This window comes from Scyliorhinus canicula, chromosome 3 (genome assembly GCF_902713615.1).
Source record: "Scyliorhinus canicula chromosome 3, sScyCan1.1, whole genome shotgun sequence".
NCBI classification, from domain to species: domain Eukaryota; kingdom Metazoa; phylum Chordata; class Chondrichthyes; order Carcharhiniformes; family Scyliorhinidae; genus Scyliorhinus; species Scyliorhinus canicula.
This window is the reverse complement of record NC_052148.1, coordinates 195,742,190-195,758,688: the sequence shown is the minus strand read 5'-3', so window position 1 is coordinate 195,758,688 and position 16,499 is coordinate 195,742,190. Positions and strand designations below refer to the sequence as shown.

Genomic DNA, 16,499 nt, shown 5'->3' with positions numbered 1-16,499 from the left:
ACTTGACAGGTGAGCGGCAGGCCTTCCCCGGGTTTGAGGACCCAAGGAGTGGTAGCGATGCGAGCCAATAGGAGGCCAGCAATTCATCTGTATCCAGCAGCGCTGTCAGGGTAGTGGTGCCAACACTACAGCCACCCGAGGCCTCAGAGTGAGGAAGGAACCAGGAACAGATGAGCGATGATGGGAAGATAATTGTGGGAAGGAGGTTGAGGGTGTTGCCAGTAAGGGCAGGGGTGGCTTTCAGTGGCCCTTCCTTTCTGATGCCAGGTTCCTTTCAACAAGGAGCACTCAAGTGACATGTGTAACTTTTTTAAGTTAAAAGGAATTTTATGGAGTAGATTAGAATACAATGAGATCTGCATTCTGTCCACTCTTATATCATAGTTCAAATAATTGCGGTTTACCTTTGGCCTTGTGGGAAAAATGGACAAGGACATCTGTGAGATTACAGGACGCAATATGCACAATCATAGAATTTACAGTGCAGAAGGAGGCCATTCAGCCCATCGAATCTGCACCGGCGCTTGGTAAGAGCACCCTACCCAAGCAATTTAGCAAGTCCAATCCACCTAACCTGCACATCTTTGGACTGCGGGAGGAAACCGGAGCACCCGGAGGAAACCCACGCACACACGGGGAGATCGTGCAGACTCTGCACAGACAGTGACCCAAGCCGGGAATCGAACCTGGGACCCTGGAGCTGTGAAGCAACTGCGCTATCCACTATGCTACCATGCTGCCCATTGAGAACTTCCATTGTTATGGACCCGAGTGATGTGAGATACAGCTGAATTATCAGGTCAGTGGTGAATACCCATCATTTATTAGACATATACTTGTTCACAGATGTTCGATGGACCTTACTACTGGAATCTGCTATGATTAGAATACTACTGTGTCAATTCAGGTGGGAAAAGTGGTGTATAGCCTGCTGGCTGCACTGCCAGCTTTTCCTGCCATATCTTTGACTTATGGTCAAAACAAAACCCTGGAGGCGGATCCCACGAACATCACACTGGCGGGGTGGCCTCTGAATAAGTCCCAGCAGCTACCTTGGCCCTGTCGCAACACCCCACGGACATGGGGGTACCCTCTTACAGACACGGGAACCCCACCCCCCAATCTCGCACAGACACAGAACCCCCACCCCTCATGGACACAGTAGTGCTAGGGGAAAGATGATCCATCCCTCCTCTCCCTTCCACGGCGGGATCTTCTGGTCCCGCCTTTGAATGGGATTTCCCATTGAATCCACCCCATCCTGCTGGGAAACTCGTGGCTGGGATGCGACATGAAAAATGAAAATCGCTTATTGTCACGAGCAGGCTTCAATGAAGTTACTGTGAAAAGCCCCTAGTCGCCACATTCAGGCGCCTGTCCGGGGAGGCTGGTACGGGAATCGAACCGTGCTGCCGGCCTGCCTTGGTCTGCTTTAAAAGCCAGCGATTTAGCTGAGTGAGCTAAACCAGCACGGCAGGACCGGAAGATGCCGTGGTGTGAGCAGCCAGAAGATTTCACCCAATGGCTATCCATCCACCGAAAACGGGGCAGACAATCGCCCGGCACCTTCCAGCTTCCTGCAGATGACTGCACATGCACAGTCATCGACTGTCGCTACCCAATTCACTTTTTTATTAACGTGAACACTATCAGTCTCACCATTATTTTTACCACAACATTCAGGCCACTATCTAGGATACTCGACAGAAATGGTATCGTGGAGATTTGGGTCTGCTGACAAGAGATAGTGGAGACTCTGAACCTGAGAGATATGTGGCACAGACCCATCATTTGTGGTATGTCATTCCCTGCTCAGATGAACTTTTGTGAATCTGTCTACTGCACTGTGTTCTTGCCCGTTTTGAATACATTAGACTGTTATTGATCCCAAATTAATATTCCCAACATATCCTCATGCCAAAATAGATATTTTCTTATGCAAAAAAACACAAAAAAACAAGAGGAGAACATAAACCACACAGAAAAATCATATCAAAAACTATTATGGGACAGCAGCATTGAACAGATTTTTGAAATGACAACTCAACCAGTCTGTCAGGATCTTCTTTGTGACCGGAGTGTTTCCTTATCCAACCCCAGGTGGGAAACACCAACCCACCCTCCTTGTTAGACAAGGTGGAATCATGAGTGATAGAATTTACATAAATGAAGATTATATTTAAATATTAAATTTAAACCCCAGCGAGAAGCCCACAGGAGTTTACACCCCAAACAATCTTATTCTATCATAGTCAATGATCGATTCCCTGAGGATTTTCAACTGGGAATTCAGGTTAAAGTGTGCAAGGGCAATTTATGAGGATATTAGGCCCGACTGTAAAATTCCACATGGCCTGAATCTTGTTGGTGGGACTATTTCCGCTTATAGCTACCTATATCTGTATCAGTGCTGATACCAATCTTGCACTTTTCCTTGTTAAGCCAGCAAACTAGTAAACTAATAGGTTGGGATTTTTCGGCCCTCTCCGTGGTGGATCCCCTGGTGGTGGCAGGTGCAACCCATGCAAAATGCCGTGGCAATTGGTGGGTCTGGACGATCCCGCTGGTGGCTACAATGGTGAGCTACCTCTGCTGCCAAAAACATGCCGTGGGGAGGGGGAGGGGGAAATCCAGCCCCTTAAATGCAAAAGCTTTATTTGAAATGGACCAAGGCCTAAAATAGAAAATTAAACCAGTGAATTTTGATATTTATAACTCATGTCTCTTACATATATTGGGATAAAGCAGATACATTTACTAATCTTCAGAAGACGTCTTACCTTATTAAATTCTGTTCTTGGAAGAACGACACATACACTAAAATTCTGTTCACCATACTGTAGCTTTTCGATATCAAAGGCGATTGCTTCAGGAATAGCCAAGATGACAGACAGAATCCAGATACTAATGATCTCTAAGGCTGTCAATAGTGGGACTCCGATCCCCTGAACCCGGCTCCAGGAGACGACAGCCCGATACCTGTTTCATAACAACAGAAGTCTTGTTAGATTTAATTCAGCAGAATGACTCCTCATATTTACTTTTATCTTCCACAGTCTGTACAAAGCATCTAAGTGGCAAATATACAACATATACATTATATATGTTTTTACAATATATATAGCATGCACACACATATGAGTGTGCTACAATATTTAAATGTATTTAAGGGTTGCAAATATGATCAGAAGTGAAGTTTAACTACATCATTAACAATACCTCCAAATCTATTACTGTCCAGAAATATTGTCTGACTTTGCCTGTTAATGGTTACACTATAGAAACATTACAATACAGAAACAGGTCATATCACCCAATTGGTATTTGTTGGTACTTATGCTTTGCGAGAGTCTCCTCCCACTTTATTTTCTTAATTTAGCCCTATCAATTTATCCCTCAATTCCTTTCTCTCTCATGGGGCAGGATTGTCCGCCCTGCCGTGCCATATTTCTGCCTCACCCCGTTGTCGGGATGCTCCATTACGCCAGCTGGTCAATGGAGTTTCCCATTGTGGGGCAGCCCCCACGCCGTCGGGAAACCCCCGGGCTGCTGGCAAAATGTAGCAACCCGCTGACGGAGAATCCCGCCGATGTACTATTTCCAGTCTCCACATAAATGCACTAATGGGTGGAATTCTCCCCAAATACTTTCCCCTAAGTATGGTAGCTGATGGGAAATGAGGTGCGATTCCTGCTGGATGGAGCAGCACGATCCCGATTGCAATCCTACCAACTTAGTGTGGTGATATGCATCACTGTAAATACACAAGGGGTTAATGTAAATACACATAGATTAGATAGACACTAGAGGGAGCACCAGAGATATGACACACAGACATTCATCAAATAGGCCAGTAAGATAGGACACGACCAATGGGCATTCACGACACACACAGAGGTGACACGACGACAGGAGGGCATTACACCAACCCATATAAAAGGACACAGCACATATGATCTTCCTCTTTCCAGTGGAGACACTCAGTGAGCACACAGGGTTGATTTGAAACACATCACACCCACCACCTGGATTGTAGCAGACTGGTTCGTCAGTCTGAGTAGCTATAGCAGGATTAACAGGAGAGTCGAATCCAAGTAGGAGAATTGTTAACAGTTTAATAAATGTGGAAAAGCCATCTCCAAGTTTGAACCTCCCTTTGTCAGAGTGCACATCAAGGAAGCAGCTTATGCAACGTCAAGAGCATAACAAAACATGGTACCCAGGAGTGACTGTTAAATCCATATAGTTACAACTCAGCGAACAGCAACAACCAGCAACAGCACCCAGGCAAGATGATGTTCAAGATTCCAGTTCCGCAGCAGCTCAGGTACCAAGGCAATCTCAGTGAAAACTGCCTTTGGTTCAGGCAGAGATTCGAGATCTACCTGGTAGCGTCCGACCTAGATAGCGTGGCGGATGCAGAGAAAATAAAGCTTCTGCTTATCATCGCGGGTCCAGAAGCAGCTGAAATCTTCCAGACCTTCAAATACTCAAAGGGGCAAAACAAGAGCGACTTCCAGGCAGTCCTGGACAAATTCCAAGAATTCTGTGAGGAACATACAAGAAAAAACAGTAAAAGAGGTGCCAAAGCTCACCACGAGGTGAAGGTCGGCTTTCCATTGAAGAAATCTGCAGGTTTGATTGGCGGCCATCTTGGAAAAGGTGCCGCATATGCGCAGTTGCATGAAGAGCGCACAGAACAGTAAGGTCCGTTTGCGCATGCGCGAGAAGCCGCTCATGCGCAATTGCGTAAAAGGCCCCAAGTAAAGGAACTGCGATATGCGCATGCGCAATCGCTTCCTACGCACTACGTCACACGCTTCATGACGTCAGAGGCCCTGTACCACACCCACTTAAAGGGGAAATGTCCCAAAACATGGGGAAAAAAAATTAAAGCCGTAAAACCCGATTCTTTCACCTGGAACTACAGCATAATGCCTTAAATTCGACCAGTAGCTGAAAGTAACCCCCGCAGAACCCTGCAACAAGCAGTTAGCACCGCTCAAAGAGATGATACAGTCCTTGAAGACTATGTCTCAGACCCTGAATTCTTCTTTGGACATTGTGAGCCTAGTGCCAGGTCCGACACAAAACGTGATGATACGGTCATGGAAGGCAACGATTCAGACGAAGATTTCATCTTGGGAGGTGGCTACCCCAGTACCAAATCTGAACCGCAACTAGACGTGTTGTACATTGAAGATCCCGATGACATGTTTTTCGGATTGGGAAATCTTCAGCCCAGCATATGCGACATCCCGACTTGTGAGTGCAGGATGATGCTGCGGCCTGACACCAAGAGACAGAGAGCGGTACAAGCCCACAGAGAGCGGCCTGCTACCACACAGAGAGTGGTCCATGCACCACGAAGAGTCCCCGACTCCACACAGAGTGGTCCATGCACCACGAAGAGTCCCCGACTCCACACAGAGAGTGGTTCACGCACTACGAAGGGTTCCAACCTCCACACAGAAAACGATGAAAGACGCCACAGCGAGTCCAATGCACGATTCCAAACAGGGAGCGCTGCAAGACTCCACAGAGGGAGTGACACAAGCCTCCACAGCGAGCTTGTGGACAGCCTCCACGATAGAAGCAAGGCAAGACTCCAAAGCACAGTCCTTGCGTGAACAAGACCATGAGGGTCTAGCAACCTCCTCTGAGCAACCAGCAGCAGACAATGCAAGTCTGCCACGCTCAAGTGAACAACAGAAAGACTATGACAGTCTACCATGCTCAAGTGCACAGCAAGAAGACTATGAGTCAACCAGGCTCCAGTGAACAAGAAGAAGACTCTGACAGTCTACCCAGCTCAAGTGAACGTCAAGAAGACACTGAGGCTCTATCCACTGTGTGTGCGACAAGTGACGACGGCATCCCACTTCCCATACAAGATGTGCAATGTGACAAACCTCAGCTAGTGTGGACAGAGGAACTCAACAATCACAGTGAAACTACTGGTGACTTCGGTGACACCACGTTCCTTCAAACCTCATTCGCTCGAATCTCTCCACAAAGAAATGCATTCCTGAACGTTTTGACTCCGGACGGGGAGCGGCAAGAAGCCAAAACTGACTCACGTGAAACAGACCGGACTCCAGATGGGGAGAATCGACAAGCCAAATCTGAATCAAGTAAGCCGGACATGACTCCAGACGGGGAGCGCCACGTACTCAGTGACGGCATGTTCAAGGAAACAGCAGATGCCACAAAGCACGCTGACACGAGTAACTGTGTGAAGGACTCGTATTATCCACAGAGTGTGGCCCTTGAGCACAGCAAACACAACAACAGAACCTCCAATACAACAACATAACCTATGAAAACCACATCAAAGACGATAACAAGAAGCGTACCAAAGGCAACAACGTCGACAATAAGCACGACAAAAACAACAACAATGGAACAATGACTGGTACGGCATGGTACAACTCTGAGGGACACTGTTACTGCTCAGCTCAGTACAATGACATACCATGCAGGATGACACAGATTGCATACTGTGGTGGTATGACTAGGAGGTTTACGGTACCTCAGAGTAGTGCTGCCATTGGTGCAGAGGACTCGCTGCCCATTGGCTCACGCAGGTCATGTGTCTCTGCCAATTGGCTGAGGTCAGTCATGTGACTGTTCGCTGATTGGCCGAGAGGCCAGTAGCCCCTCCTACGAGGTGGGGTATAAGAACCAGTAGCAGCCGGCAGTCGGCCTTTCTCTGTAAGTCGACTGCCGGGCACACAACTAGTTCATTAAAGCCTGTTATTTGAAACTTCTTCACGACTCGAGTCCAATTGATGGTGCATCACATACATCGTTACCACAAACATCGGGAGAAAAAAAAAATTCCAAATCAGACACTTCGAGTGAAAGTTTCCCTCTGAAAGCAAGGAATTGCAGAAATAGACTTGTATAAATTTACAGGTGTCCTGAAAATCCTTGGGCTAATACAATCAGAGGACAAATACATTGAATCTCAGCTTCTAAATTCTTTGGAGTTTTGCTTGGAGATGTTTCTCTGGCTACACGGTGTACATCAGAAATGGTGTGGTCAGGGGCATAGGATTATTAAACGCTGATCTGCCATCCATTAGGAGGTGAAAAGAGGTCTCCAGGCCAGAAGACGTTGAGTCCAACGATGAATCCAGACTTGAGGCCCAACCTAATCCCCAAGTTAGCACAGAGGAGGATGTGAGCTTTTAGAAAGGGGTCACTTTAAGATCATGGGGCTGTGAGTGTACCGAAGAGCAACTTTCCAGCATTCATTTTTAATCAACACCCTACCACATTTGTAAGCAACTGAAAATAGGTGCCCGGCAGTCGACTTACAGAGAAAGGCCGACTGCCGGCTGCTACGGGTTCTTATACCCCGCCTCGTAGGAGGGGCTACTGGCCTCTCGGCCAATCGGCGAGCAGTCACATGACTGATCTATTGTGGTACCTGCTAAAAATGTTTAATTCGCTAACACGTATACTCCAATAGCATCCGTACAGGAGGTTCTCGCAAATTGATCCTATCATTTATGCTGGGATCAAAAAGTAATAGATTTTCAGGCATAAAATTGCCATTTTTCTAGGTGTTGGTGGGACTTTTTTATTAATTCCTGGGGTGCGAGTGTTGTTAATAAGGCGAGCATATTTCTGCTGGAGGCGGGGATCAGGATGTAGACTTGATTCTGAATTGCAAAGCTGCTGATGCCAGTGTCCTGTGAAGTGCGATATCTTTATAGGATTGGGGTCAAAATGACTTCAGATTATAATTCAAACACAATTATGAATATTTTACCTTACTTTTATTGTTTAAATCTTTTACAGCATCACAGAATTTTTACAGTGCAGACGGAAGTCATTTGGCCCATTATACCAGCACCGGCTCACCGAATGAGCATTATGACTTTGTGCCATTCTCCTGTCATTTTCCCTGTAATCCTCCAGACTGTTTCTTTTCAAAAAATAATCATCTAATTCCGTCTTGATTGAACCTGTCTCTATCACATTTCCAGGCATTGCGCTCCAGACTCTGATCACTTGCTGTGTGGAAAAGTTTTTTCTCACATCACGTTTGCTTCTTTGCCAATTACTTCAAATTTGTGCCCCGTATCTTTTCATGAGTGGGAACAGGTTTTCCCTATCTACCCTAGCAGACTCTTCATGATTTTTTAATCCTTCTCTTAAGTCTCCTGATGTGGAGATGCCGGCGTTGGACTGGGGTGAGCACAGTAAGAAGTCTTACAACACCAGGTTAAAGTCCAACAGGAATCGCTACCCTTGTGGAGGCCAGAAGGAAAATGCGTCAAATCTTCCGACCCCAACCTCATTAATTAAGCAACCAGGTTGTTTTGCACCTGATTCCAAGGTGCGCCAGCGTGTTTTGCCCCTGGTGGGACGCAAATTAGTTTCACGCCAGCCTCCGGCAGGTTTTCTAACCCACTATGTTAGGCACCAATGGATAATTCAGCAGGAAGTTCATCTAAAAAAAATTTTTTATAAAATATTTTTATGGAAGAGTTTTCATTTATGAAATGAAAATCGCTCATTGTCCCAAGTAGGCTTCAAATGAAGTACATTCTGGCGCCTGTTCAGGGGAAAGAGTTTTCATTTATATCAAAAATACAAAATACACAACAATAAGATGGAAAAATGAACATTACAGAAAGTACAATATTATATTAGAAAAAAACAACTATACAAAACCCACCGAGGAAAGAATCCCCTTCCCCCGACCCCTCCCCTCCTAACAGTTGATGGTGATTAACTCTTTAAAGTAGGAAATGAATGGCCGCCTCCTCAGGTATAATTCTTCAACTGAACTCCTGATGGTGTATTTAACCTCCTCAAGATGTAGAAATTCCATTAAGTCACCCAACTAGTCCGAGGCATGAGGTGGAGCAGCAGATCTCCATCCCAGCAGAACTCGCCTCCAGGCTATCAGCGAGGCAAAGGCGAGAACATCCGCCTTCACCCCGATCCGCAACACCAGCAAGTCCAATATCCTGAAAATGGTCACCAAAGGACAAGGCTCCTGATCAATGTTAAAAATCGCTGACATGGTGTTAAAAGAAGGAGACCCAAAACCTTTCCATCCTGGAAAATGACCAGAACATATGGGTGTGATTAGCAGGTCCCAAAGTTCATCACTCACTCCTGTCTTCCACTCGCACAAAGAAACTGCTCAACCTAGCTTTAGTTACGCTCCGAAAGCTCGTGTTTGAAACAAACCTGTTGGATTTTAACCTGGTGTTGTAAGACTTCTTACTGTGCTCACCCCAGTCCAATGCCGGCATCTCCACATCATAGCTTTAGTAAGGTGAGCTCTATGTCGTGCACAGGAGGATGTGGAGTTCACCCTATGAATGGCCTCACACCGCACGTCTTCATCTATAATAGAACCCCGTGCTCTCTCCCATTTTGCCCGCACCTCGTCTAGTAGGGCCACCCATTGATAGAATTTGCTAGATGCTGGAAATGCTTCCCCCACACCTGCAAATGATAAGATCGTACTCAGCAAAGAGTCTCTGGAGCCAAGGGGAATGTGGGAAAAGCCTTCCGAACAAAAATCATGCACCCAGAGGCAACAGAACAAGTTTGTCCCTGGGAGTTGAAACCTTGCTCATAAGACCCCCAAACTAGCAATCCGTCCCTCCACAAAAAGATCCCTAAAAATCCCAAGACCCCTCCTCTCCCATGGCCCAAATGTTGCTGGTAAGCCTGACAGAGCAAATATGTGGTTGCCACAGATAGGGGCCAGCAATACCATGGATCCCAATCTGTAATGCTGCCTAAATTACCATCATATTTTTTTATAGTGGACACTACCACCAGATTCTAGGAGAACATCATCGGAGGGAAGGAAAGTGGGGCCATTGACAAAGCCCTTAGATCAGAGCCCCAACAGGAAGTTGTCTCCATCTGTCCTCATATAGGGCCCGGCTCCCCAAACCATCCCAATACCTTCTCGATGTTGGCCTCCCACGTCAGACCTCCGAATGCCGGTCCCTCTGAAGGAAAGCCCTACAGACTCTTGGGGACTTATCAGCCCAAATAAAAGAGGCCACAAACTTATTACGTTGGAAGAAAAGGATTTAGGGAGGAAGATCAGAAGACACTGAAAAATAACTAAAAACCTCGGGAGAATGGTCATTTTTATAGTCTGGATCCTGCCCGCCAAGGACAGAGGGAGGTTATCCCACTTTTGCAAGTCGGACCTCACCCTGCTCATCAGAGTAGTGGCCTACTATCAGACTATGGCCAGTTGCAGGCTATCCAGATACCAAAACATACCTCTGGCATGACGAAAAGGTAATATCCCCAGATCAGTTTCCCTCCCTGGGGGGTTAACCAGAAAATATTCATTCTTCAGTTTGTATCCCGAAAAGGAGCCAAAGCTCCTGAGTAACTTCATTATTTCATCCACAGAGGAGACTGGGTGACTGGGTCCGTAATATACTGAAGCAGGTCATCGGCATATAGGGACAACTTATGCTCTCTCCCCTGCCCCATTCTATCCATCCACCTCCATTGTTGACTAAGAGGGTCTTAGCGCTATTGCTAATGGCTCAATCGCTGGGGCAAACAGGAATGGTGACAAGGGACAACCATGCCTAGTACCCCCAATTAGTGAGAAATATCCTGAGCTCAAGGCATTGGTGTGGATACTGGCCATAGGGGCAGTATATCGTAGCCAAATCCATGAAATTAACTTTTGTCCAAAACCATAGCTCCCCAAGGCCCCGAAGGGGTATTCCCTTGCCACCCTGTTGAACACCACCACGTCCAGAGGCACAATCCCTTATGGTTCAGAAGCCAGAGAGGGGGAAAGGACAACATTCAGTAGTCGCTGCACATTCGCCAATAACAGCCGGCCTTTAATGAAACCTGTCTGGTCATCCACTATCACCTCTGGAACATATGGCTCCAAACATAGCGCCAACACCTTAGCTGTCCAGATTCAGGAGAGATATGGGTCAGTAAAAACCATGCTCTGGGGTTTTTTTTGTCTTTTTTTAAAATGAGAGATATGGAAGCCTGGGGGAGGGTAGGTGGCAATGACCCTCACGACAAGGGATCATTAACCATGTCCACTATCAATGATGTTAACTGGCTCGCAAACCTGTTGTAAAATTCGATGGGGAACCCATTAGGACCAGGGGCCTTACCCCATTACATCGATCTAATGCCCTTCAGAACTTCCTCCGGTCTCAACGGAGCGCCCAACTCCTCCTGCCTCTCTCTCTCTCCACCGTCGGAAAGGACAACGCATCCACAAACGGCAACATGACCGACATATCCTCCGACCCAGACTGCCATCCAAGTTTTGATTCATATAATCCCTCGAGACGAGCAGCCTGCCTTCTCAACTGGTGAACTAGAAAACGGCTGGCCTTTTCCTCATACCTTGAGGGACAGAGTTGACTCACCGCCTCCCCAATAGACAGTAAATCAAACTGGGTTTGGAGCTTCTTCCTATTCGCAAGCAACTCCGGGGTGGGGTCAGACGAATTTTGGCGATCCATCTCAAGGAGTGCATCCACCAGTTGCTGCCGCTGCACCCTCACCGTCCTATTTAAATGAGCTTTGAAGGAGATTACCTCCCCCCTTATAACTGGTTTAAGGGCTTCCCACAATGTGGAGGGAAAGACAGAGTCCTTCCTATTTAACCTGATGTACTCTTCAACGGCTTTGGTCATGTGCTCACAAAACCTTCAGTCCACCAGCAGTGCTACCTCAAGTCCACATAGTGGGCACTGACTTGTCCATTTCCAAGGGTAAGTCAATGAAGTGTGGTTCGAGATAGCAATTGCTGAGTATTCTGCTCTCCTCACCTAAGGAGGGACTCACCCATTTAAAAGAAGTCAATCCTGGAGTAGACTTTATATACGTGGGAAAAGAACAAGAACTCCCTGTCCCCTGGGTGTATAAACTACCATCAGTGTGCCAAAAATCTTTCCTGGTTCACTCACCTTGTGCTACCACCAAGAAAGCACAACAGCACCTATACTTCCTCAGGAAACTAAGGAAATTCGGCATAGAATCATAGAATTTACAGTGCAGAAGGAGGCCATTCAGCCCATCGAGTCTGCACCGGCCCTTGGAAAGAGCACCCTACCCAAGGTCAACAACTCCACCCTATCCCCATAACCCCATAACCCAGTAACCCCACCCAACACTAAGGGCAATTTTGGACTCTAAGGGCAATTTATCATGGCCAATCCACCTAACCTGCACATCTTTGGACTGTGGGAGGAAACCGGAGCACCCGGAGGAAACCCACGCACACACGGGGAGGATGTGCAGACTCCGCACAGACAGTGACCCAAGCGGAATCGAACCTGGGACCCTGGAGCTGTGAAGTGATTGTGCTATCCACAATGCTACAAGGCATGTCCACATTAACTCTTACCAACTTTTACAGATGCACCATAGAAAGCATCCTATCCAGCTCCATCGCAGCCTGGTATGGCAACTGCTCGGCCTAAAACCGCAAGAAACTTCAGAGTCGTGAACACCGCCCAGTCCCTCACACGATCCTGCCTCCCATCCATTGACTCCATCTACACCTCCCGCTGCCTGAGGAAAGCGGGCAGCATAATCAAAGACCCCTCCCATCCGTGCATGCAGCCGGAGCTGTGAGGAGCACTCCGAGGCCCTTCTAGCCCCCCTGAGGTAGGAGAATCACTCTGGACATTCTCCAGGAAAGTCCAGAGTGACTCTTGCCCGTTTTCTCGCGGGCGTGGATACATAGTCCCATTATCAGAGAATTCCACCCTCTTACTTGAATAAGTGATTCTCCAATCCGCTGGCACCACCCCTGAGTCTAAGGAAGACTGAAAAATTATGGTCAGTGCCTCTACAATTTCCAATCTCACTTCCCTCAGTATCTTTGGATGCATTTCATTTGGTCCTGGTAACTTACTCACTTTAAGTACAGACAGCCTATCTGTTACCTCATCCTTATCAATTTTAAACTCTTCTCATGACTTAATTTCCTCCTGATTAACCATGGAATGGGCAGCATTTTCTTACTTGGTGAAGACACATGCAATGTGTTCATTTAATACCACAGCCGTGCCTCATGCTTCCGTGTGCAAACCCCTTTTTGTCCTGAATCAGCCTTACTTCTCCTTTTATGACCCTTTCAATGTTTATATGCCGATAGACTTTGTGATTCCCTTTTATGTCATCTGCCAATCTATTTTCACATTCCCTCTTTATGTTTTTTATTTGCTTTTTCATCTCCACTCTCTGGCTTTTGTCTTCAACTTAGCTCTCAATTGTATTTTCTACCTGACACATGTCATAAGCATACTATTTCTTCTTTATCTTAATTTCTAATTCCGTTTTCACCTAGAGAACTCTGGATTAGTTTCCCCCACCTTTCCCTTTCAAGGGACTATGCCATGATTGTGCCTGTAGCATCTCTTCTTTGAACGTAACCCATTGTTCAGCTACTGTTTTTCCTGACAAGCTCTGGCTTAGCACCGTTCTTACCCCATTGAAATTGGCTTTCCCCCAGTTAATTATCTGACTCTGGATTGTTCATTGTCTTTTTCCATAATCATCATAAACCTTACAATATAATGATCAATGTCTTCATGAAATACTCTCGAGCAAACCATTATTTATTTGCCTTGAGGTGGCACGGTGGCGCAGTGATTAGCCCTACAGCCTCACTACGCCGAGGGCCCGGGTTCCATTCCGGCCCCGGGTCACTGTCCATGCGGAGTTTGCACATTCTCCTCATGCCTGCGTGGATTTCGCCCCCAAAGATTGCAGGATAGGTGGATTGGCCACCCTACAATTGCCTCTGTAATTGGAAATTTGTCTCAAAAATGTTTTTTAAATTATTCATCTTGAACAAATTCCCAATATGTTTGATTGAAACGTTTTCTGGGCTTATTAGGAAGTGTTAACTCATTTAGAATTTCCATGAACTACTTGAGGATTGAAATTGCTTCAGTATGTGTCAGCATGTTGAACATGACCCGTATTTTTCTGGTCCATCTCATTCTTAGATTATAATATGTGTTTGCCAAATGTTTTGTTCATCATGATAATATTACCGTAAAGTTATTTTCCTCCCCGTTCTGGGTTTTGGCCAAGCTTTACATAATTCTCAAGCCATCTCTCTGTGCTAGTAGACACGCAACAGACTTTTTCCCATTTCAACGCAGTGACTTGGCTATTCAATTAGAGTTCTCCAGATCTCCCATAAAACTTTAGTAGCAAACTGGCAGAAAAAGTCTCAGAAAAATTGCAGATACTGCTACTTGTGGCAGTTTTTGCTATTTCTCCAAAGGTTCTGTTAGCCTCCTGCTGAATTTATGGTTGGAATTTGTGAGAACCATCTTCAGCAGCACTGTCCAAACTCATGGCAGGATAAGTCTTACACCAGGTTAAAGTCCAACAGGTTTATTTGGAATCACAAGCTTTCGGAGCGCAGCTCCTTCAATCAGGTGAGGGAAGAGTCAGTCACCTGATGAAGGAGCCAGGCTCCGAAAACTCGAGATTCCATATAATCCTGTTGGACTTTAACCTGGTGTTGTCAGACTTCTTATTGTGTCCACCCCAGTCCGACGCCGGCATTTCTGTATCATAGGAGGACAAGGGCAGCAGACACATGGGAACACCACCTGCAAGTTCCCCTCCAAGCCACACACCATCTTGACTTTGAACTTTACTGTGTCGCTGGATCAAAATCTTGGCTCTTCTGTTCCTAGTATGGGCAGGCAGCCAATGGCCCGAAACGTAGGTCCAACACTGAATTGGACATTCTAAATTAAACCACAGTCAACAGCCCACAGCCAGGCCTGATGGGAATTTGGACAGGCCAAGTTTGAATACACGAGTCAGAGACAGGAAAGCCAGGGCAAGCCTGGGCTTGTCCTGCAAGTGGGATTGGAGATAATCGGCCCTATCCAAATAAGAACAATTATTGTGCATTCTCCATATTTGGCCAGTCTCTCTGACGCCTCGGATTCCCGCCTTTACCATATATAAAATAGGGTTATGTATGGACCATGCACCTGAAAATGGACCCTGGGGGGTTCTTGGCGTCCTACTGATTTGGAACCAACAACTCCATTGGGTGTTCTGACTTCGGCCAGTGACCTCATTGGCTGAAGACCAGAGAATCTTCTGGAAGGATGCAATGAGGGGCGATAAGAAGGGGTGCCTGAAGGCCAGCCCCAGTGAAGACTTGGCGTGACCCACAGCAAGGAGACTGCGACAAGACCCAGCTGCAACCCAGAGGTGGATGGAAGAGGGCGTATGAGAATCACCTTTGAAGACGAGGATCCTGAGATGGCAGGGCTCAGACTTGGACCTGTGGCTTGATCAAGGTCATCGGCACTGGTAGTATTAGAACCTTGGGCAAACAAGGTTAAGATAATTTGGGGATAGTAACTGTGTTGCTATTATTGAATTTGTGAATAAATTTGGGTTCAACCACAAACCTGTTTCTGTCCTTTGTTCACTTTGTAAGTAAGGGCACCTGGGTAAACGTTATAATAATAATGTGGTCGAAGTGCCTGATAATTTCCAGACAACATTAGTAATGGTCCCAATGGACACAGCAGCCTTGGTTGCAGAAAATATCCCTGTTCTCCCAAGATTTATTCACTGAGTGCTTCTTCTCCAACAACTAACGCAGCCCTCATGTATTTCCGCACACTATCGGCATTGTGGCCACTTTTTAGATAACAATCACTGATCTACGCAATTAGTACCTGTGATCAGATACAAATTGAACATTTATGGGGCGGCATGGTGGCACAGTGGTTAGCACTGTTGCTCACAGCACCAGGGACCCGGGTTCAATTCCGGCCTCGGGCGACTGTCTGTGTGGAGTTTCCACTTTCTCCCCGTATCTGGGTTTCCTCCGGGTGCTCTGGTTTCCTCCAACAGTCCAAAGATCTGCAGGTTAGGTGGTTTGGCCATGCTAAATTGCCCCTCAGTGTCCAAAAGGTTAGGTGGGGTTACTGGGCTACATGGATAAGGTGGAGGTATAGGTTTAAGGAGGGTGCCCTTTCCCAGGGCCGAATGACCTCATTCTGCACTGTAGGAACTCTATGATTCTATAATTAAGGAGCCTTCCTATCCTTAAAAACCACAGGTTTGAAATGAAGACAATTCATGAACAATGGGCGGGATTCTCTCTCCCCCCCCCCCCCCCCCCCCCCCCCGGCTGGGTGGGAGAATTGCCGGGGCACCACGCGAATCGCGCCACACCGCCCCGACCCCCGCACATGATTCTCCCACCCCCCCAAAACTAACACCACGCGAATCGCGCCGGGCCGCTCAGAGAATCGCCACAAACGGCGAGCGGTCATTCTCCGGACCGGATGGGCCAAGCGGCCGCGCGTAAATGGCCGAGTCCCGCCAGCGCCATCCACACCTGGTCGCTGCCGGCGGGTACTCGTCACGAAGGCTTGGGGGGTGCGGCCTGTGGGGGGGGGGGGGGGTGCCATTCCCGGGGGGGGCTCCGATGGGGTCTGGCCCACGATCGG

General features: G+C 47.1%; 1 protein-coding gene across 2 annotated transcripts in view; it reads right to left on the bottom strand.

Moving 5' to 3' along the window:
• The window catches only part of ednraa (endothelin receptor type Aa), a 71,027-nt gene that overhangs the window by 43,970 nt on the left and 10,558 nt on the right, over window positions 1-16,499 (bottom strand). For both annotated transcript variants that reach the window (XM_038791957.1, XM_038791956.1), the window contains exon 3: window positions 2,781-2,979. In XM_038791957.1, coding sequence (XP_038647885.1) covers window positions 2,781-2,979 — 199 coding nt within the window. The remainder of the gene's footprint in view (window positions 1-2,780; window positions 2,980-16,499) is intronic.